General features: G+C 46.7%; 1 protein-coding gene across 8 annotated transcripts in view; it reads left to right on the top strand.

Moving 5' to 3' along the window:
* LOC135182067 (rap1 GTPase-activating protein 1-like) overlaps positions 1 to 23,266 on the top strand; it is a 34,790-nt gene that overhangs the window by 4,189 nt on the left and 7,335 nt on the right. For 4 of the 8 annotated variants that reach the window (XR_010305048.1, XM_064155819.1, XM_064155813.1 and 1 more), the window contains exons 1-17: positions 347 to 430; positions 925 to 1,121; positions 6,127 to 6,220; positions 6,651 to 6,686; positions 9,882 to 9,929; positions 10,585 to 10,623; positions 10,702 to 10,893; positions 11,642 to 11,745; positions 13,674 to 13,752; positions 14,012 to 14,065; positions 14,156 to 14,239; positions 14,476 to 14,576; positions 15,138 to 15,267; positions 15,547 to 15,702; positions 19,482 to 19,553; positions 19,711 to 19,797; positions 21,838 to 21,972. Coding sequence is in view for 7 of the 8 variants with exons in the window: in XM_064155819.1 (XP_064011889.1) it covers positions 1,033 to 1,121; positions 6,127 to 6,220; positions 6,651 to 6,686; positions 9,882 to 9,929; positions 10,585 to 10,623; positions 10,702 to 10,893; positions 11,642 to 11,745; positions 13,674 to 13,752; positions 14,012 to 14,065; positions 14,156 to 14,239; positions 14,476 to 14,576; positions 15,138 to 15,267; positions 15,547 to 15,702; positions 19,482 to 19,553; positions 19,711 to 19,797; positions 21,838 to 21,972 (1,500 nt within the window). In the remaining variant the exon portion in view is untranslated. Of the gene's footprint in view, positions 1 to 297; positions 431 to 924; positions 1,122 to 6,126; positions 6,221 to 6,650; positions 6,687 to 9,881; positions 9,930 to 10,584; positions 10,624 to 10,701; positions 10,894 to 11,641; positions 11,746 to 13,673; positions 13,753 to 14,011; positions 14,066 to 14,155; positions 14,240 to 14,475; positions 14,577 to 15,137; positions 15,268 to 15,546; positions 15,703 to 19,481; positions 19,554 to 19,710; positions 19,798 to 21,837; positions 21,973 to 23,266 lie in introns of those variants that run through there. The other 4 variants (XM_064155814.1, XM_064155817.1, XM_064155820.1 and 1 more) reach the window with 4 other exon arrangements.

Here is a 23,266-nt window from a genome sequence, read left to right as displayed (position 1 = left end):
GCCCAGCGCCCGGCCCCGCTGTCCCAGCAAAGCGTCCCTGCGGGCTGTGCACCATCCATGGCTTCCCCGGAAAGGGGGATCGAGGGGGAACTGATCTTCCACCGCGGAGGAGGAGCAGAAGTCATCCGTCCCCGTTGTCACATCTTCCTCCATCCCTTCTCTGCCTCTGCCTGCGCCGCGGCCCGCAGCGGCGTGGCTGGGGTCCGCTCCCAGCTGTGAGGTGCCCTTTGCTGTCGCTGGATTAGCAGGAAGAGGAGGGGTGGGGGCGGGAGCCGAGGCTTTGCGGGGGCCCGGGAGGGAGGCTGTGTTCTGCTCTATGGCGAGGCACGGGGAGAGGAGGCTGCTGAGCAGGGATCCCGGGAGCTGACTCGGCGGAGCAGTGCAGCATGTTCTCCCGGCAGCAGGGCTGCCCTGCCGGAGCCAGCGGAGGGTACGTACAGGTACCGGCACTTGCACCGGCAGGCCTCAGCCCGCCTGGGGCGCCCCCCGCCCTGCCTCTCCCCCGGCAACCCGGGGACGGGGCAAGGCAGCGGCTGCTGAAACGGGCCCTGCAGCCGGCGGCGGCGGCCGCATTGTGGGAACGGGAGAAAGAGCCATCGTGGGTTGTCTGAAAGAGTGGGGAACTGAGGAGGGGGAAGGCGATGCTGGTGCCCCAGGCTGGCAAGTTCGGAGCTGGCTGCAGAGCTGGCCGCGATGCCTGCCTCGCTGGCCGCTTTCCTCCCTCCCTGCCTGGGCCTGGCTCCGCTCGGGAGCGGGCGGGCGAGCGCGGCCGGGGCGCGCCTCTGGCTGAGGGGAGGAGAGGGCGCGGCTGGGGCTCGGCTGCCGCTCCTCCTGGGAGCCAATGAGCTCTGCAGTCGGCGCTGCCCGGGAGCTCAGAGCGCGGATTCATCGCTCCCGGGAGCTCTCCTTTCTCCTTTCCTGCAGGGTAGGACGTGGTGAGGACTGAGAGTTAGCTGGGTTGTCCGGGCCTTTTCGGTCTGCAGCCTCCTTTTTATGTCGCTGCAAGAAGAGACCTGAGCAGGGATTGTGCACATGGCGGAGAAATGGCAGGCAGGAGCTCCCCAACAACCAGAAAGAGGAGCACGGCTGGAAATGAGGTTCCCAACGGGAAGTCACAGTCTGTGAGTAGAAAACTCTGTGAGCGTCTGGGAGCATCTTATCTGTAGGAGTTGCTTCCTTTTCCTACTTCTCTCTTGGTAAATCCTCCTTTCGGACTTTAGCTGGAGAGCAGCCAGGAGGAAAGGGACCTGGGGGTACTGGTAGATAGTAGCTGAAGATGAGGCAGCAGTGTGCCCAGGTGGCCAAGAGAGCCAATGGCATCCTGGCCTGGATCAGGAACAGTGTGGCCAGCAGGACAAGGGAGGTTATTCTGCCCCTGTGCTCAGCACTGGTCAGGCCACAGCTTGAGTGCTGTGTCCAGTTCTGGGCTCCTCAATTCAAGAGAGATGTTGAGGTGCTGGAATGTGTCCAGAGAAGGGCAACAAAGCTGGTGAGGGGCCTGGAGCACAAATCCTATGAGAAGAGGCTGAGGGAGCTGGGCCTGTTTAGGCTGGAGAAGAGGAGGCTCAGGGGTGATCTTATTACTGTCTACAACTACCTGAAGGGACATTGTAGCCTGGTGGGGGTGGCCTCTTCTCCCAGGCAACCAGCAATAGAACAAGGGGACACAGTCTCAAGTTGTGCCAGGGTAGGTATAGGCTGGATATTAGGAAGAAGTTCTTCCCAGAGGGAGTGATTGGCATTGGAATGGGCTGCCCAGGGTGGTGGTGGAGGCACCGTCCCTGGAGGTGTTCAAGCAAAGCCTGGATGAGGCACTTAGTGCCATGGTCTGGTTGACTGGATAGGGCTGGGTGCTAGGTTGGACTCGATGATCTTGGAGGTCTCTTCCAACCTGGTTGATTCTATGATTCTATGTGTGCATAACTAAAAGCCACAGCAGACTAAGGCTATCCATGCCGTGTTTGCAGGTGTCTTCACTCAACATGTGAAAATGACATTTGCTGGAGAAAACATGTTTCTGTAAGGTAGAAGAAACAAGGGAGTGAAGGATCAGAAGCAGTTGCTCCTGGGGAGCACTTGTCCAGAATTTTTATGATGAGCATTTCAGGCATGTTTCAGTTTGAAACTACCTTCGGTTCCTCTGGATTGTCTGTTTCTCCTGGGGAGGAGTGTAACTTAGCAGTGTCTTGTTTCAAGCATCGCTCATCGAGTTGGGACACCATTTATTACACTGGCTGCCATTCCACAACGAGCTGCAAACTCTCCTGTATTAATTTCTCCCACTGGAAAGCAAAGACTCTTTACCCTGAGCAATACATCTGTTTCCCTGTGAACTTTGAGGAAAAAAACAGTTGCCAGATTGTTTGGGACACTTTTACCTATGGAATACTTAGGGGAAAAAAAACAGTTGCCAGATTATTTGGGACACTTTTACCTATGGAATACTTAGGGAAAAAAAACAGTTGCCACATTATTTGGGACCCTGTTACCTATGGAATACTTAGGGGAAAAAAAACAGTTGCCAGATTATTTGGGACACTTTTACCTATGGAATACTTAGGAAAAAAAACAGTTGCCAGATTATTTGGGATGCTTTTACCTATGGAATACTTAGGGGAAAAAAAACAGTTGCCAGATTATTTAGGACACTTTTACCTATGTAATACTTAGGGAAAATAAAAACAGTTGCCAGATTATTTGGGATGCTTTTACCTATGGAATACTTAGGGAAAAGAAACAGTTGCCAGATTATTTGGGACACTTTTACCTATGGAATACTTAGGGAAAATAAAAACAGTTGCCAGATTATTTGGGATGCTTTTACCTATGGAATACTTAGGGAAAAGAAACAGTTGCCAGATTATTTGGGACACTTTTACCTATGGAATACTTAGGGGGAAAAAAAACAGTTGCCAGATTATTTGGGACACTTTTACCTGTGGAAGACTTAGGGGGAAAAAAAAACAGTTGCCAGATTATTTGGGATGCTTTTACCTATGGAATACTTAGGGAAAATAAAAACAGTTGCCAGATTATTTGGGACACTTTTACCTATGGAATACTTAGGGGAAAAAAACAGTTGCCAGATTATTTGGGATGCTTTTACCTATGGAATACTTAGGGAAAAAAAACAGTTGCCAGATTATTTGGGATGCTTTTACCTATGGAATACTTAGGGAAAATAAAAACAGTTGCCACATTATTTGGGACCCTGTTACCTATGGAATACTTAGGAGAGATGGGTGAAAGGATACGTGCAATCTCTCCAGGCCAATTTGTGTTTCTCTCATAACAAGTACTTGCATTAACCTGGTTATTGAACTGGCTCAGGTGTGGCAGGTGGAAATGATGTTTAGAGAGCTGTATAGAGAGATCCCAGGATTGAAATAGCAGAGCATGCTGCTGAGTGTGAGCAGGGTTGTGTGTGTGTGGCTAGGAGGTCTCCAAAGGTGTGTGTTGTTCCATTTCAGAAGGGTAGAGCTTTTGCCAGTAGATCAGTGGTGCCTTTAGTTTGGCTACCTGCTTGAAGTTAATGCACAGGGTGCTATCACTAGTAGAATTCTAGTTTAGTTTTCAGCATTTTCCAGGCCCTCTGCTTCCCTTTGTTGCCACTTCCTAAAAATAAAGCTTCAGCAAGTATACATTTGTTCACACATATTCCCCTTCAGGCTACAGAATTGCTTTTCTTTTTCAGGAGGCTAATGCTCTGCTTTTCTGTGGTCAAAGCATTTGAAGTTCCAGTTTGAAAAGAACTTTGTTCTCTTTCTATAAATAAAGCTCAGTGCTTTCATTCCAGCAGTTTAGAATTCAAAAATGGACTTTCAAGGAGTGCTTACAATGGCCTCACATTTTTGTGGTATTTTGTAACAGATAGCAGAAAACCTAGGGAATGCTCCTGGAAGTCCCACATTCCTAATGTGGGGTAATTACAGAACTGAGAACACCTCTAAGTGTGTGATAATACTGATGAGTTTGGCACCTATGGAAGTAATTTTGACAGAAGAGCTGTACTGGCATTCAATGGCAGGGAGCAGTTGCAGCATAAAGTGCTTCAAGCAGTCCAAAATGTAGAGATGAATTTATGCTGAGGGAGCAGGGATAGGACTGGCCACACCAACCTCGTGTAGGAGCTGCCACATTTCCATGAGGCAAGTGTGTATTTTATTTTCTGAATGACTCAAACCAGTGTCAGGCCAAAGAAAACAGAATGCAGCAAGGCTCCAGGACATCCTATTTCACAAAAGCTGTACTGTTAACACCTCTCAGGATGGCTGCTTTCTGAAACCAAAACAAATTCTTACTTTTTCAAGGTTTACAGGACAGAAACTTTGGGTTTCTGAAAGAAACAAGGCAAATCTTTCATTTACTGCCCTGGATATAAATTTTGTTAGCCTTTAACATACATCAAATAAGAGATGTTGAGATACTGGAACATGTCCAGAGAAGGACAGTGAAGCTGGTGAGAGGTATGGAACACAGCCTTATGAGGAGAGGCTGAGGGAGCTGGGGGTGTTTAGCCTGGAGAAGAGGAGGCTCAGGGGTGACCTCATTGCTGTCTACAACTACCTGAAGGGAGGCTGTATCCAGGTGGGGGTTGGTCTCTTCTCGCAAGCAACCAGCAACAGAACAAGGGGACACAGTCTCAAGTTGTGGCAGGGGAGGCATAGGCTGGATGTTAGGAGGAAGTTCTTCACAGAGAGAGTGATTAGCATTGGAAAGGGCTGCCCAGGGAGGTGATGGAGTCACTGTCCCTGGAGATGTTCAAGAAGAGCCTGGATGGGACACTTGGTGCCATGGTCTAGTTGATTGGCTAAGGCTAGGTGCTAGGTTGGACTGGATGATCTTGGAGGTCTCTTCCAACCTGGTTGATTCTATTCTATTCTAAATAAAAATTATATACAAAGAACTTGTTACTATAATAATAATAATTTCAAACTCATTTACATCTAACTATTCTGATAGTTACTTGAGGCTGTCAGAACTAATTCCTGTTTCTTCTCTTCCATATACGTTATGGCTTTCATCTCTAGATTAAAGACCTGATGTGAATTGTAGGATGGATGCATTGTGTTTGTGCAAATCAGCTTATATGCAAGTTTCATTATGCCTTGGGCTACTAAAACAGATTGTGAGAAGTTGTGGATGCTCCAGTTCTGGAAGTGTTCAAAGCCAAGTTAGCTAGGGCCTTGAGGAGCCTGCCTGAGTAAGAGATGTCCCTGCCCATGACAGGGGTTTGGAACTAGATGATCTCTAAGATCTTTTCCAACCTAAACCATTCCAAGAATTGTCAGAGGATTTGTGGGCACAGAAATAGAGTGGCTTCATGTTGCTCATCCATATGACAGCGACCAAAGCCACTGGTTTCACAGTAAGAGTCTGCAGGTCTTAGTAACAGGGGAGCTTCAGCTGGCAGTGAGACTGTCTAAAGTGCAGTGGGTAATGCAATATGTTTTAAATTCCACTGTATTGTTTGTGGTAGTTTTTGGCTTCACTGAGACACAAACAGCAGCAGCACTTTTTTTTATGCACTGCTGCTGCAACAAGGACCAACATGAGGATGTATTCAGGAGATGTGCAGACAGAAGCTCATCAAATGTGCATGCTGGCTTTACCAGCAGTACTAATACAGCCTGCATCTGTCCTGCAGGCTGTGCTGGTTCTGTTCTAGAACCATCTCTGTTATGTTCATGTCTTGGGGGGCTAACACCCAGGCTGTGGCAACTGAAGGGCTACTTTAAGTGCTGATTTCAATGATGTTTCAGACCTTCCAGCTCTTTTAATTCAGTTCAGTTTCACAGATCTTTCTGAGACACCTGTCTTTATGCTGCTGCAGATCTGTAGTGGGGGAGGGACTTCCTGAAATAGAGCAGTGAGCACTTACACAACAGTTGTGAGGAAATTAGTGCAAGTGAACAGAGGCAGAAGATACTGGCTGTTACGTCCAGGATGCTTGCAGGTGGCAAAAAGTAAGATAAGGCAGCTCAGGGAATCTCAGAGGGAATGGCAATGCTGTGGAGAGAGGAAGAGCAGAAGGCAGAGGAGGCACTGCAGCAAAGCACTGGCATCTGCGATTCTCACAGAGTTAGAAGGTTTTGGGTTTTCTTTTTCCTCATCTGTCTCTTGCAGGAGGTTGGAGGAGGGAGTGCACCACTTCAGTGATGTTGTAGACTCTCTCACCCAAGGCTTTCCATGTGCTCTCACTCCTGCTGTTCCCAACAAGGTAAAGACAGCCCACGTTTCTCTGGTTCAGGTTTGGGATGTCCTGCACTGGGCAGAAGTGGCTGAAAGCAAACTCGTGTGCATGATAACATAGCTGTAATTGCCCACTTCTGTGAGATTTCATGGCATTATTTCTTAGGACTTTATCAACTCATTTCTCTGACCCATTGAAAGAGAGATATTCCTGACACCTGGCCTATTAGGTTCCAGGTCAAGCTTTTGCAACACAAGCTGGAGAAATTTGGCCAATTGTGTTGTCTATGTTTAGCTAAGGAAGAATGACTCCATTCTGACTTCAGCAAGCAAGTAGTTCCTTTGCCAAAACATGGAAGGAGCTGTTGTCTCCTTCAAGATCCTGAGTGAGCACAAGAGATTACAATAGCTTCTGCAAATGGTCAATTCTTTTCCCTGTTGTCTTTCTCTTTTTGCAGACTGTGGACTTGTTTGAGATGATTGAAAAAATGCAGGTAAGGAGAAGTTATTCTGTCAGACTTTGGAATCTCTGGATTTTTCACAGCCAAACAAGTGCTTGGCTGATATTTGTCATGTCACTTTGCTCCCAAAACCTTTTAATTTGGATTTGCAGAATATTTTACTTTTCTGGGCCCAAGCTTCTGTCCCTACTCTTAAAGGGAGTTCCCAAAGTGTTTTCCTGTGTTCATTTCTCCAACCAGCATGGTGGGAAGAATAGACACAAGCAATTAGAGTTCTGTCCTTTGCAGGAGTGTGATTCTGAGAGAAATGCAAAGGTACATTAAGGTAACTCTGCTAGCTTCAAGAAACTTTCTGTTGGGTAGCAGCTGCTAATGACAGATGATGAATGGGATGTTGAGGTAACTGCATTTAGCAATGTCAAACATGTCAAATGACTAGTGTAGTCCCATCTGTAAATGGCAGGAGATAGGGCTCTGTCATAATTCTCTTAGAGCAATCCATGCATTTAGTTGCATATATTACATTATAAAATTAGAGTAAAAGTGGAAAAAAAAACCCAACTCCACCACAGCCCTGCCCTACCAAATGAAGCAACAGTAATATATGAACATGTTATATGTGTTATATCTAACCACAAAATCTTTAGACCTACTTTTTTCATGTGTTCTCAGAGTGTCCTTACAGACTACCAATGTTTTCTGAGTGATGCTGTGATTAACATGGACCTGCCATAACATGTAACACAGCAGAGGACTTCTGCCTCTTATTATCTACAAGGATTAAATTTAGAACAAACAATTAACTTCTTTTGTGGAGTTTGGGCAATTAAATTACGAGTGTGAAGAAAATATAAAACTTTGGTAGGACTATAAAGGTAAGGAGGTGGAAGGCAGCAAGAAGATGATGAGTATAGACTTAAGAGGTTTAAGTGTTATTGCACAGGCTAGAAATGAGAACCTGGGGAAGGACAGGTCAAATTCTGTATATGAATGTGTATAGTCATAGAGTTGTTTGGGTTGGATAAGACATTTAAGATCATCATTAAATAACTCTGCCAAGGTTGGTGCTAAACCATGTCCCTCAGCAGTGCACCCCCAAACGGCATCCTCTTTTTACAGCAGTCCAGGAAATTTGCCTCCAGGCTTCTCTGAGGTACTCATCTCCCAGCAGGACCTACTTTGAAACTGGAAACTTTTGCAGTTATCAGATCTGCCAGAAATGCCAAAGAAGGGGAGAGAAGCCTTACAAAATGACTGTTTCCCAGCCTTCATTTCCATGTACATGGCAGGTTTGGCCTGGTACTTTTCCATAATTTATCCCAGGAGGCTGAGTCTACTTTGTACCTAGATGTCCCTCCTGTCCTAATCCTGGTTTGGTAGAGCACAGAACCTTCCTGCCCTGGAGAAGTGTTCCTGAGATCCCCGTTTGAGAATGTAGCCTTTTTCAGGAGCCCCAGCATGTGAGGTTGACATCATAGAATCGTAGAATCAACCAGGTTGGAGGAGACCTCCAAGATCATCCACTCCAAACTGTCACCCAGCCCTATTCAGTCAACTAGACCATGGCACTAAGTGCCTCATCCAGGCTTTTCTTGAACATCTCCAGGGACAGTGACTCCACCACCTCCCAGGGCAGCCCTTTCCAATGCCAATCACTCTGACAACAACTTCCTCCTAACATCCAGCCTATACTTCCCCTGGCACAACTTGAAACTGTGTCCCCTTGCTCTGTTGCTGGTTGCCTGGGAGAAGAGACCAACCCCACCTGGCTACAATGTCCCTTCAGGTAGTTGTAGACAGCAGTGAAGTCCCCCCTGAGCCTCTTCTTCTCCAGGCTAAACAACCCCAGCTCCCTCAGCCATCAACTCCAGATCACATCAGCAAAACATCCATTGGTACTTTATATTTCATGGACTCCAGTTCCTCAGCTTTATGTCTTCTCCAAATACAGAATAATTGCTACTGCCTCTGCAGGATGTAAAATTCACCTGTTAGCCTCTGCTTCATGCTAATTTCACCCCCCTATCTTCTGGTAATTGTTATTTGTGTACTGATTTGCAATTGAAACACATCTTTTGTTGTTTCCTGTGTTCCAAGCTAGTCTTTGTACAGGCTCCACTGTTGAAAACACAAAGGAAAATTATGCTCCCTATTAACCCTTTTCCCTTTCCAATGGGGAAGAAAAAGGAAGTATGGTGAGAGACTTATGGATTGGTAAAGAAATCTAAAAGAATGAAAATAATAACAATAAAATGAAATGTATGCAAATATATACAAGACCAAGACTGAACTCAAATCCCTGATGACAGTTATGTCACTGTCATCGTGGATGATGTGCACTGGGGAAGTCCCAGGCTAGACTCACTGGCAGATGGGAACCGAATTCAGGAGCTGAATTCCAAATCTGGACTCAGGAATACACAAATCCAGACTGAAGGCAACATGGACAGAGCCCTTGGATGCAGGACAATGAAGAAGATGCTTTACCCTCGTGATCTCTCAGCTTTATACAGAATAATGACATCCATGGGATGGAACCCCTTGCTGGACAGTTTAGGGTCACCTGTCCTGTCTGCTCCTCCCTGCATGTGTAGTCTTTTACTTTCTGCACCCCCAAAGTAACACAAAGATATAGCAGTGACCTCAGTCTTCAGAGGCAAGTATAGACAAAGCCTTTCTGCACCTCAAGCCTTGGCAGTGACTCTAAATATCTGAGTAATTATAGCCAGAAGCAACCCATGTCTGCGCAGGCACGCTGTTAACTGCAGAAAGTGCCAGCACTGAGCAGAGACTCACTTGGGAAGTCAGATCACTGAAAAAGTTCTGTTCTAGCTCAAACCTGGAAGAGCAGAAGAGAAATTAAGTGTCTGAATTACTGTTCTTTTGTTATGTCTTTAGTTCTTTACTTTTCGCTTGGGATAAGAAATAGGAGTTGGGATAAGAGTTAATTTTTTAGAGAATCAGTTTGAGAGATTTTATTTTTGTCAGCTTTGTGCCCTTTAAAAAGTGTTAGGTAGGAAGGAGCTTTCCAGTTTTAATACCAAAGTAAGGGACAGGCCAAGTTCTAGCTTTATTCCTCCTGCTTTTTTGTCATCTTCAAAACTTGCATAAACCAGAAAGTTATGTATGTAGAGAATATATTTATTTGGGATACTGAAAAAGAAACAGAGGGTAAGTGAAAGAGACAAGGTAGACCACAGGATTCACTGTCTGTGCCTTTGTTTCCAGGGGAGTCGTCTGGATGAGCAAAGATGTTCCCTTCCAGCTCCTCTCAAGGTCAGGCCAGTCAAGTCATTGTTTTCTCCTAAGTTGCTGGAATATCACATAACTACTGACCAGACTTGCAGTGCTCATCTTGGAACTGACAGGGGGCAGACCAGCAACAACAAAACCAGTTGGTGCACAAGAGGGTGAAACTGTGCAGCTGAAATAGAATCAATTCTTCCTTGTTTCAAGTTTCAGTGGTTCCAAGAAACGTTTATCATTATTAACAGTCTTGATCTCCACTATGTCTTAAATGGTATTCAGTGTAGGAGCTGTAATATTTCTGAGGCCACATTACGTTCATTTCAGTAGTCTGAGTACTCAAACAGATGCTGCTAGAAAGCTGCTTTTCCCTCAAGATCAGACAAGAAAATGTTGCTTTCACTTAAGTTCTTGGCTCTTGTGATCCATTCCTTCATTCTCAGGCTCTGATACTGCTCCTGTTCTTGCAGGCATTCCTCAGCGTGGCTCAGTTCTCTACCACACCTCAAAGTTTTATACTGTAGTGCTGAGGCCTGGGAAATTGTATCTAATCACGAATCATAGAGTAAAACTCTAAAGGTGGACTAGGGCAGAGTGGAAGCCCAGGGCACAGCTTGCACCATCATGAGAGCATAACACTTTAAAATATGTTACCATTTTTGCTAATGGTCTCTTCTGGTTTCAGACAGAAGAGGAATATATTCCTTACCCCAGCATCCATGAGGTGAGTCAGCACTGCTCTCTGTTTTCCCTGGGAATTTGTTGGCCTTTCAGCTTTTGTGTTCTTTGTCCTTCTGAATAGGTATTACAGAAAGGGTGGCCATATCCCCTCATTATCTTACCCCAGTTTGGGGGCTACTGGATTGAAGGGACCAGCCACAACCTCTCCAGCTTGAGTCCAGCTCTGTCTGATGTACCTTTTCCATGGAGTGGTAAAGTGAAACTGGAAAGTGACCCCACAGCCAAGCTGTACCGCAAACATTTCCTGGGCAAGGTAAGGGTGACCTTCAAAGCCTGATTTGAAGGCTGAAATGGATCTCAGACCTTTTCTGATAGACTTAGAGGTAGCTACCTATTCACTCCAGTTCCTCATGGTTCTGGGAACTAATGTAAAGAAGGGTCATACTACGCAGTATGCTATAACATGTTAAGCTGGCCCTGTTCCCTTGTGATATGTGCACCATCATCACCTGTGCATTAACAGAAGATTCATTATTGCTAGTTTATTGTGTCTGGAGCATTCCTTTCATGTAACACATTCTGAACTGTGTGAGTTCTGTCTGTTTAGCTGGACAATGACTTTAGTGTCAAGCACAAGGATGCATTGACACAGTGCTTCCTTTGATGCTCCCTCCCTCTGGGCAGAGCACTAGACCAGGCTGCCCAGAAAGGCTGTGGAGTCTCCAGTTCTGGAGGCATTTCAAACCCACCCAGATGTGTTCCTGTGTGACTTGCTATTCTAAGTGATCCTACTCTAGCAGAGGGTTGAGCTAGATGATCTTCAGAGATCCCTTCCATCCCCTATGATCCAATGATTCTGTGAAGTCCTGCAATCCTGGTTACTGACTTCATGCACCCTGTTTGCAGTTGACTTTGCCTTTGATGTGGAGCGACTGCTCTTCTGGTGATAAAACAGCCCAGCCCATTCATTATTGCAGGGGAATGGTGTTTTTTCTCTCTCTGTTGAGAAGATAACCATGACACAGTTCTGGGAATTATGCATCTTAGCTTCCTTTTTTCAGGAGCACCAAAACTTCTACTCTAGTGACGTGTCCCTGGGCTGCCTGGTGCTGTCTGTGAAGTATGAGCAGATCGAGAAACAGGAGAATCTGCGACTTCTGCTGAGGTAATGCTGCCTGTTGTTGAGTGTCTGGGGCTGTGCTGCCTCTTATCTTGGGCTTCCTCTGCATTGTTGTGGGTGTGCATCTTCTATGCTTCTCCTGGAAAGGACTGCAAAGAAATGTTTGAGGTCTTTTCTTGCCTTCCCCTCCAAGTTTCTCTCAGGAGGTTCCTTCAGGAAGCTGATGTGCTTAGAGGTGCCTTGTTATAGTACCTCTGGGAAGAGCATCTGCTCTTCCCTCGAGAAAGATTTTGTGTTCATTTAGGTACCTTGACAGGCTGGCTGGGTGGGCAGAGGCCAGTGGGATGAGATTTAACAAGGACAAGTGCAGGGTTCTACACTTTGGCCACAACAACCCAAGGCAGCACTGCAGGCTGGGGACAGAGTGTCTGGAGAGCAGCCAGGAAGAAAGAGACCTGGGGGTACTGGTAGATAGTAGCTGAAGATGAGGCAGCAGTGTGCCCAGGTGGGCAAGAGAGCCAATGGCATCCTGGGCTGCATCAGGAACAGTGTGGCCAGCAGGACAAGGGAGGTTTTTCTTCCCCTGTACTCAGCACTGGTCAGGCCACACCTTGAGTGCTGTGTCCAGTTCTGGGCTCCTCAATTCAAAAGAGATGTTGAGATAATGGAATGTGTCCAGAGAAGGGCAATGAAGCAGGTGAGAGGCCTGGAGCACAGCCCTGTGAGGAGAGGCTGAGGGAGCTGGGGGTGTGCAGCCTGCAGAAGAGGAGGCTCAGGGGTGCCCTCATTGCTGTCTGCAGCTACCTGAAGGGAGGCTGTAGCCAGGTGGGGTTGGTCTCTTCTCGCAAGCAACCAGCAACAGAACAAGGGGACACATTCGCTGTCCCTGGAGGTGTTCAAAAAAATACTGGGTGAGGTGCCATGGTCTAGTTGATTGGACAGGGCTGGGTGCTAGGTTGGGCTGGATGATCTTGGAGGTCTGTTCAAACGTGTAAAATATTAATATTATGAGGCATGGGAGTGCTCCTTAGGGGAATATGGTTTCCTTGATAGAGGAGCCTAACTCAGGTCTGTAGTTGGACTTTGTACTTGAGACTAAGGCTCTGTTGAAGGTGAGCTAGAACATTCCTTAGCTTCCCAGGACAGCCTACGGAGTGCCATAACCCTTAAGAGTTCCACAACAAGCCATTACCCAGAGAGCTGCTGAACGAACTAGAGGAAGAGCAGAGATGAACCTTGCATAGGTGAGAGACACACTGCAGAGAAGTCTTGTAACACAGTTGACTGGATGCACTTCAGCAGGCAATATGCTACTGGAACCAGCTGATGTACAGTTGCTGCTGACAAGGACTGAAGGGAAATGCTGGTCACATGGGGGTCAGCTACAGGAAAGTCACTGATGGATTTCCTCATTGAATGCAGAGAGCATTTCAGAGTGCCAGGTGGAGCACTAATCTAGAGGATTCTGTTTCGGAGCTCTGCCAGGGAGTGCTTATCTGAGCCCAGAAACCTTACATGAAAGAAGGACAGAAGAGAAGTCATTCTTCTACTGAGTTCTCATGTTATTTGCATCACCTTTCTCTCAATAGCTTGTTTATAATGGCTTGAAGGGGGCTCTGGCAGTCCAATGTTTCTTCTACCTTTAATAAACGTATGTAGAGGAGAGGAAGCTTTATTCCATCTGCCTTCTGGAGCAATCCTTCACCAGTTTCTACCTCCTATACTTTGTATGGATCTGACTTCCTAGGCTGTATGTAAGACTTTCTAACAGTCATAGAGCCATGGAATTGTTTAGGTTGGAAAAGATCTTCAAACTCATCAAGCCAACTGTTAACCCAGCACTGGTGTGTGGACAACACGAGGAAATGGCCACTTTTCTTTAAAGTGACAGTGTTTCTGCCTTTCAACTGACATAGTTTGATTCTTGAGTCTCCCTTCAGCCTTTGCTCTAATGCATTTTTGTTTTGTCTCAGGACTCGGACTGGCACCAAACATGACCTGATCCCCATTTCCTGTTTGAATGAGTTTCCCAATGCTGTCCAGATGGCAAAGGTGAGACTTGCGCTTGCCTCTTTGTTCTTAACCCCTCCTTCTTCGAGTTGTTTTCACCTCTGTCCTCCCATTTTCCCCTTTTCTACTGCTCCCTTTTTATGCTTCCATTTAGTTTCTCTTCTTTCTCTTCTCATTTCACCTCAGAGTTTTTGCTTGATGGGACTCCTGTCAGGTAATTATAGAGTGCCTGTGCTTTCATGCCTGCAGCAAGCTGAGGCACATGATAATCTCAACTTTGTTTGCCTCTCTCACTCAACAGCTTCTGTGTGAGGATGTGAATGTGGAACGCTTCTTTCCTGTCCTCTACCCCAAGGTACAAGGTTCTGATGAGTCTGTCTGTCCCTTTTCCATCCAGGTCTGGCTAACAACTGCCAGCTGACAGTTTGTGTTTTGATTACTCTAGGCTTCACAGCTGATCGTTGCATTTGATGAGCATGTCATAAGCAATAACTTCAAATTTGGGGTCATTTACCAGAAACCTGGACAGGTAAATCCCTCAGATCCCACAGTTCTTGAGTCACTTCTCTTAGCTTAAATGTGATGCAGGATCTGCACTACCCTGTCAAAAATAGGTGCTATACAGGGAAAGGACAGATGCTTGCCTCGTGGTGGCCGATCTGTGTGTGCAGGGCCTCAGAGCTGGTTGAACTTTGCGTAGGAAGGAATTGCTGCCTGTTCTTTGCCCTGCTTGTGCTTCTTGTGACTTCTCCTTTCCTTTTGAAGACAACAGAAGAAGAAGTCTTCAGTAACACAGAAGAGAGTCTGGGGTTCCTGGAGTTCCTGGATTTCCTTGGTGACAAGGTTCTGCTGCAGGATTTCCGTGGGTGTGTACCCAGCACCCTGTGTATTCAGAGGCTGCTACTCTGTTAGGGCCTTGCTTCTGGGAAAGCGCTGTGGGCACTGAGTCCCAGTGCAGGTGGAGAAGCCCAGAATGGTTCTGTCAGCCATCTTGGAGCTGACAGAGGGATTTTCTGGTCTCCTGGTATCTCATTCTGACCCACAGCATCAGGAATGATTTTCTTTGTGCAGATGCAAGTTGTTTTTCAGTGTCAGGGGTCAGTGTTGTTTTAGTCTCTCTCTCTGTGGAGCAGCCTTTATTTTCTGTAGCTCTAAATGATGGATTCTCAGAAAAATCAGAAAGGAAGTAGTTCCTTTGAGGGGCCCTGGTTTAGCTTCATAGATGTTAGCAAGCAACTGTGTTCAGCAGCAGAAACTTTGTGCAGCTTCAGTTAGTGCATCTGCTTTGGGAAGATTTGGTGCCTCGCTGTCACTGATTTCTTTGATGCTATTGATATGTCAAACTACTGTTAACTGACCTTGTCTTTCTTCTCTCCACTTTCTCACCTCTGTCCTGCCTGACCTATGCATGGTATGGATTTACTCAGATTCCGGGGAGGCTTGGATGTTACCAGAGGTCAAACGGGCACTGAGTCAGTCTATACAAATTTCCAGGGCAAGGAGATAATGTTTCATGTGTCTACAAAGCTGCCCTTCACAGAGGGAGATTCCCAGCAGGTATTCTAAGGAGTACTGAGGAATGCAAGAGTGTGGCTAAGAGAGGAGGGATATGTGAGGAGGGACTGCAGAGAGGGGGAAAAATGCCTGTCTGCATAATGTTGGGAATTGTGGCTGGAGTAATGCTCAAAGTAGTGCTGAGAGTTTTGGTTCAGCAGATGGGTTGGAGGTGATAGGCAGGCTGGCATTTGAAGCCCCATAGTACAGTTCTGCTTGCTTGTTTGGTTGGTTGGTTTTGCTGCCCTCTCACTTTTTTCCTTCTTTCCCCCTTCTCTCCAGCTTCAGCGTAAGCGTCACATTGGCAATGACATTGTGGCCATCATCTTCCAAGATGAAAGCACACCTTTTGTCCCTGACATGATTGCCTCTAACTTCCTGCACGCCTATGTGGTAGTTCAGCTCACTCGTAGTGCCACTGGGGACACTCTTTACAAGGTAAACAGAGCCAGTAGATTTTTCTGCACTGATCCCCACTGATCTTCATCCTTGAAGTGGAAATTCGTTCTTAAGGCCTCTGGGAGAGGTGCAGGTTCAGCCAGTTATCATCCTAACTTAACTTTCTGAAGCCTAAAGCTTGGGAATTCAAGCAGGATGAATTTGGATAGAACATTTTTGTTTGCATCAAAAGGCATGAGGTACAACTGATCCCATTTAGGGCATGTCATACAAGCAAGACATGAGTCAGGTAAAACTCCTTCACCTGGCTGACAGCCATGTCTGCATTGCTTGTACTGAACAGCTCAGTGCTGAGAGCTTGCACTTCCTGAGACTGCAGATCAGATACAGCTTCTTGGCCTAACCTCTGGAATCATAGAATCACAGAATGGCTCAGGTTGGAAGTGACCTCAGAGATCACCTTCTCCAGCATCCTTACTATAGGCAGGGGTCCCTGTCAGCTAGACTCAGCTGCTTAAAGCCTCATCTGACCTGGCCTTGAACACCCCCAGGGAGGAGGTATCCACAACCTGCCTGGACAGCCTATTCCAGAGTCCCACCACCCTATTGAAGAACTTCTTCGTAAGATCCACTCTAACCCTAGTCCTTCTCAGCTTCAAACCATAAACCTTGTCCTGTCTCTAGACATCCTCATGAGTAGTTCCTCTCCAAAGCAGCTCTATTGGCTTTTGGGAATCACAGAAGTAATGCCCATCTGTCGAGAGAGCTGCCTTTGAGGCACTGCAGTTGAAAGAGGCCTTGCTAGAACACAAATTCCCCATCTGCAGCCTTTGGATACAGCTCTTTATGAGTGACTGTGGATGGATGTCTCATTTGGCAGTGATGAGCCCTTGTGCCTTGGGAGGTCTACAAGAATGCCAAGAATATGAAAATTAGGACAGGTTCTGCAGCTAGCATCCTACCAAAGAGAGTGTTGGGGGTGGAGCAACCACCTTCAGTTGTGTGCTCTGAGCAGCCATCTGACAAGATGGGGACCTCATTGCTGTCTACAACTACCTGAAGGGAGGCTGTAGCCAGGTGGGGGTTGGTCTCTTCTCCTGGACAACCAGCAACAGAACAAGGGGACACAATCCTAAGTTGTGCTGGGGGAAGTCTAGGCTGGATGTTAGGAGGAAGTTGTTGCCAGAGAGAGTGATTGGCATTGGAAAGGGCTGCCCAGGGGGGTTGGTGGAGGCACCATCCCTGGATGTGTTCACGAAAAGCCTGGCTGAGGCACTTAGTGCCATGGTCTGGTGGACTGGATAGGGCTGGGTGCTAGGTTGGACTGGATGGTCTTGGAGGTCTCTTCTAACCTGGTTGATTCTGTGATTCTATGGCCTCATGTTGATGAGGGGCTGGAGTTCCAGTTCTCTTGCACTCTCTCTGGTAGGATGCAGAAGTTCACTGGGTTTTTGTAGCAAGAGAAGAAGCTGAGGAAGTCTGCCATTTGTCTTGTCACTTCTTACTACTGTTTTAATCTTGCCCTGTCTGCAGTACCATTGTTCTTGTCACAGTAATAAGATTGCTTGTGTCATTTCATGAAAAAGAATTAGTCCCAGTGAGAGCTTTTCCAAAGGGATTCTAAGTCACTGTGCCTTGGGTGACTTCATGTACCTAAGAAATTGCAGTTTGGGAAGTTCTTTTTCTTTCTGTTGTTCCATTTGCTCAAGCTTTTGTGCCTGGTGGTTAAATTGGATGATTAATGGCATTGATTTCTTTGAATCAATTTTTGCAATCAGAATTAAAAATGCAAAGTAGGATTTGTAACTGTTTGATACCTACTGGGAGAGAGAAAGAGGCCTTGTAACTAGAGGAGCTGACCTGCAATGTGAGAAACCTGAATTAAATAGAGGGCCCCTTCCCCTTTTCCTCTTAGTAATTTCATGCCTCTCACTGATTGACAGGGACACACTGTAGTGTTGCTTTGAGGTAGTTGCTGTTAAGTTGTCATGACATTGTTCTCTGTTGTATGAACTGGCAAATAATGACATTGCTCCATCTGAGACATGACCAAAAAATTGACTCTGAGATATTCTTTAGTGATGGTAAAATAGCTACACAGAATTAGGGGTAAGAGCTGTGAAGAGCCAAGGGTCAGCAGATCAGAACTGCAGTGCACTACAGTTGCTTTCTTGGCATTTCTACATCAGGGGGAGCCTGTTAAAAAAACCTAGAAACAAACCTCCTGCATTTCTTTATCTCTTAGTGGGAAAGTGCCATACTGGCACTGGGAGAGCTGCTGGTATAGAGACACTCCCCTCAGAGTTCCACCAGGGAGGACTGGCTGTCAGGACAACCAGATTGGCAACGGTTCATCTAGTTAAGATAAAAAGATGCAGGCTGAACATGTTTCTTGTTCTAAAACATTGATTGGTACAAGGAATACTGATTTATTTCTTTAAAATTTTTTTAATGCAGTTTCAGTTGTGGTTTGTTTTTTTTTTCCTTCAGCTATTTTTGTTCAGCTGTTTTTTGTTTTAAGCTATTTTTATTGAGCTGATTTTTGTTTTAAGCTGTTTTTGTTCAGCTGTTTTTTGTTTTAAGCTACTTTTGTTGAGCTGATTTTTGGTTTAAGCTAATTTTTTGTTCAGCTGTTTTTTTTGTTTGCACACATCTGTCTGACCAAATTTTGGGGAGATCAATCAGCACATCCATTTACTGAGTTCAGAAGCAGCTGCACAGGACAGCATATTGATGTCTTTTGGTTAGCATAGAATCATAGAATCAACCAGGTTGGAAGAGACCTCCAAGATCATCCAGTCTAACCTAGCACCCAGCCCTATCCAGTCAACCAGACCATGGCACTAAGTGCCTCAGCCAGGCTTTTCTTGAACACCTCCAGGGATGGCAACTCCACCACCTCCCTGGGCAGCCCATTCCAATGCCAATCACTCTCTCTGGCAACAACTTCCTCCTAACATCCAGCCTAGACCTTCCTGGCACAACTTGAGGCTGTGTCCCCTTGTTCTGTTGCTGGTTGCCTGGGAGAAGAGACCAACCCCACCTGGCTACAGTCTCCCTTCAGGTAGTTTTAGACAGCAACGAGGTCCCCCCTGAGCCTCCTCTTCTCCCGACTAAACACCCCCAACTCCCTCAGCCTCTCCTTATAGGGTTTGTGTTCCAGGCCCCTCACCAGCTTTGTTGCCCTTCTCTGGACAGGTTCCAGTACCTCAACATCTCTCTTGAATTGAGGAGCCCAGAACTGGACACAGCACTCAAGGTGTGGCCTGACCAGTGCTGAGTACAGGGGCAGAATAACCTCCCTTGTCCTGCTGGCCACACTGTTCCTGATGCAGGCCAGGATGCCATTGGCTCTCTTAGCCACCTGGGCACACTGCTGGCTTATGTTCAGCTACTATCTACCAGTACCCCCAGGTCCCTTTCCTCCTGGCTGCTCTCAGCCACTCTGTCCCCAGCCTGTAGTGCTGCTTGTGGTTGTTGTGGCTAAAGTGCAGAACCCTGCACTTGGCCTTGTTACAACTCATCCCGTTGGCCTCTTCCCACCCATCCAGCCTGTCAAGGTCCCTCTGCAGGGCTCTCCTACCTTCCAACAGATCAACACCTGCTCCTAGCTTGGTGTCATCTGCAAACTTACTGATGCTGGACTTAATCCCCCTCATCCAGATCTTCAATAAAGACAATAAAAACAGGACTTACCCTGTTATGGTTCAGGAGTGATCAGATATACCATAATAGGGCAAAGATTTTGATAACCTCACTTAGGTTATGATACTTCTGTTTTACTTTTCCCCCCACCCTGTTTTCTTTCCCTCCTACAGGTTTCAGTCACAGCCCGGGATGATGTCCCCTTCTTTGGACCCCCGTTGCCAAATCCAGCCATATTTAGAAAGGTTTGTTTCTCTGGTCCAGTTTTAGTTGGCAGGGGGATATCATGTTCACCCTCGTGTGCTGAGTCAGTATTGTCAGTCTGCCTGGGTGACTCTGGAAGTCTAAAAAGCAGTAAGGCAGAGGTTTCTTCTCCAGTGTAGCCTTCACCTTGCCTTGCAGAGTGCAGAGTTCCGTGAATTCCTCCTGGTCAAGCTCATCAATGCTGAGTACAGCTGCTATCGAGCTGAGAAGTTTGCTAAATTAGAGGTGAGTCTCTTGCCTGGTTACTTCCAGTTAGAACTGTAAACATCTGTTATTGCAGGTGAAAAAAACTCCTGTGCCATCTTTGACTTTCTTCTGCTTCTCATTTGCATTGCTTATAAAAGAAAGACAAAATCCTCATCTGTGAGATGCTTCCTTTGTATTTCACAGCAGGTGTGAGAAAACATGAGCAGGTGCATTCTGAGGTAAAGATCTAATCCTTGAGTAAGAGTGGGGATGTGGTGCATAGGCTTTGCTGGAGAAATTCTGTATTAGCTAAAACTTAGTCTTTTGGACCTGCTGAAGTGGGTCCAGAGGAGGTCACCAAGATGATCTGGAGAACTTCCTGTATGAAGACAGGCTGAAAGAGTTGGAGCTGTTCAGCCTGGAGAAGAGAAGGTTCTAAGGAGACCTTAGAGCTGCATTTCAGTATCTGCAGGGGGGCATACAAGAAAGCTGGGGAGGGACTTTAGAAGGACCTGTGGTGATAGGATGAGGGGCAGTGGTTTGAAAGTGGAGCAAGGGAGATTTAGGTTGGACATCAGGAAGAAGCTCTCTACTGTGAGGGTGGTAAAAAACTGGAACAGGCTGCCCAGGGATGTGGTTGAGGCCCTATGCCTGGTGACACTGAAGATCAGACTGGATGTGGCCCTAGGCAGCCTGATCTAGTTGGAGGTGTCCCTGCTGAGTGCATGGGGGTTAGACCAGATGACCTTTGAGGGTCCCTTCCATCACGATGCAGTCTTTGAATCGCTGCTGTTTTCAGTTCAGGGTACCAAAATTCTGTTCTAGCCTCTGTTTCATCACCTGTAAAAACAGTAATGAAGTGTTTATGATTTGCTTTAGAAAGAGTTTAACAGGGCTGTGAAGTGTTCCAGAACTCTGCGCCTAAAACCACTCTGGAATGTTTTTTGGTTTTGGCTTGTTTGATTTTTGGTTTGTTAGTTTTTTAAGGAGGGTGTGGAATATTACCAAAGCAGGGTGGGTGGAGGATGTCACAGTATCACAGTATCACAGTCTCACAGTCTCACAGTATCATCAGGGTTGGAAGAGACCTCACAGATCATCAAGTCCAACCCTTTACCACAGAGCTCAAGGCCAGACCATGGCACCAAGTGCCACGTCCAGTCCTGCCTTGAACAGCTCCAGGGATGGCGACTCCACCACCTCCCCGGGCAGCCCATTCCAGTGTCCAATGACTCTCTCAGTGAAGAACTTTCTCCTCACCTCCAGCCTAAATCTCCCCTGGCACAGCCTGAGGCTGTGTCCTCTTGTTCTGGTGCTGGCCACCTGAGAGAAGAGAGCAACCTCCTCCTGGCCACAACCACCCCTCAGGTAGTTGTAGACAGCAATAAGGTCTCCCCTGAGCCTCCTCTTCTCCAGGCTAACCAATCCCAGCTCCCTCAGCCTCTCCTCGTAGGGCTGTGCTCAAGGCCTCTCCCCAGCCTCGTTGCCCTTCTCTGGACACGCTCAAGCATCTCAATGTCCCTTTTAAACTGGGGGGCCCAGAACTGAACACAGCACTCAAGGTGTGGTCCAACCAGTGCAGAGTACAGGGGCAGAATGACCTCCCTGCTCCTGCTGACCACACCATTCCTGATGCAGGCCAGGATGCCACTGGCTCTCTTGGCCACCTGGGCACACTGCTGGCTCATGTTCAGGTGGGTATCAATCAGCACCCCCAGATCCCTCTCTGTCTGGCTGCTCTCCAGCCACTCCGACCCTAGCCTGTATCTCTCCATGGGGTTGTTGTGGCCAAAGTGCAGCACCCTGCACTTGGAGCTATTGAATGCCATCCCCTTGGACTCTGCCCATCTGTCCAGGCGGTCAAGGTCCTGCTGCAGAGCCCTTCTGCCCTCCAACCCAGTCACATCTGCCCCCAGCTTGGTGTCATCTGCAATCTTGCTGATGACTGACTCCATGCCCTCATCCAGGTCATCTATGAAGATGTTAAAGAGGATGGGGCCCAGCACAGATCCCTGAGGGACACCACCTGTCCTTCCACTCCCAGTAACAGCTGTGTTTATCTTCCCAATCTTGGTGCAGGAAAGAACCCGAAGTGCCCTCCTGGAGAGCCTTTTTGAGGAGCTGCAGCTTCGCAGCCGCAGGATGATGGGGTTACCCACCGCAGAGGATGACAAGATAGAGAATGGCAGTGGGGGATTCCTTGAGAATTTCAAGGTAAGCAGGAGTGGATTGATTGACCTCCTACCCACACTTTTCTCAAGCTTATTCTGTGGCCCTCCAAGGAATATTTGCCTTGCTGATCAGCTGTGCTTAGAGTCAGACAGAAACCAAGTCTCTCCATCCAGCAGCCTTTCTTTAGAGCATCTTCACCTGTGTTTTGCCATATCTCTCACAGAACATTCTTCCTTTTTCTTACACAGCTACAGCCTGACCCAGGGTGAAATTCCATACCGTCTCTGTGAAACCAAACTCTTTATGCTTCAGGCTAGTGTCAGGTGGAGTTTCTCTCCATAGTTTGCAGAAAAAGGGGTGAGTGTTTGTAGGAAGAATTGTAATAGCTTGTAGCAAGCAGCTTTCAGCTCCTACAGCAGATCTCTTCTAATTCATTTTCATTATAACTTAAGAGTTGTAAGACTCACTGCAAGAGTTTCTGGCACACCTCTGAGTGCACTGTCTCGAAGACCTGTGATGCTTTACTTCACTTGGAAAAGCCAGAGTTAATTTACCTTTGTTCAGTGTAAATGACACCTTTTTGGTTTTAATAAATCTGGATCAGGTGACTGAACTTACTTTAAAAGTGATCTGGATGACATGAGGTAGCCAAGTTTTTTGGCAAATAAACAAACTGAGTTCTAGGCTGATGCTATGGAGAGAATCTTACATTGCTCTCCTCTCTACTTCACCTTTCCCACTTGTGTGGGGTGTGCCTCACCACTTTTTCTTTGTGTAAATTACCTGTTCAGACAGAGTTGTATTGTAAATGGCGTTTCTTGGATGACCTCCACCTGCTTTGTATAGTGGACTGGCTGGAGCTGTTCAGGACTGTGAAGTTAATCTGTTCACATCTAGATTTGGTAGCTCTATGAATAGCTTTGGTCAGAGCTGGGATGCTTTGGGGATGTGTACTTTTATGTACAATCAAGCCTACTCTGTTTTGCTGCTAACCAGGAATTTCATCCCCATCCATGTCTTACACTGATTATCCCAAAATGTCCTTTCCTGACTTGTAGCAGATGCTGTGGTTTTCATGTCTTATACCCAGATGACCTTTGGATAACACTAAGTGAACTCAGAAAATGGCTTTTTCACATGCTGCAGATTTTGGTATGGCTCCTTTCTCTTTGGAACCAGCACTCAGGTTCATGGAAGACTGAACCTTACAGCTCTGAACAGGAATTTGGTTTTTGTGTTTTGTAGCCTGTACTGGGTAAGACTGCTCCAGCTGATGTTGTCATACTCAGTATGCTGGGTTACTGCCAGGGAACAGGACAAGGGAGGTGAAAGTAGA

The sequence above is a fragment of the Pogoniulus pusillus genome, chromosome 15 (assembly GCF_015220805.1).
Source record: "Pogoniulus pusillus isolate bPogPus1 chromosome 15, bPogPus1.pri, whole genome shotgun sequence".
Lineage (NCBI taxonomy): Eukaryota > Metazoa > Chordata > Aves > Piciformes > Lybiidae > Pogoniulus > Pogoniulus pusillus.
Note: the sequence above shows the minus strand (reverse complement) of the source record. Positions and strands in the feature narration are given on the sequence as shown.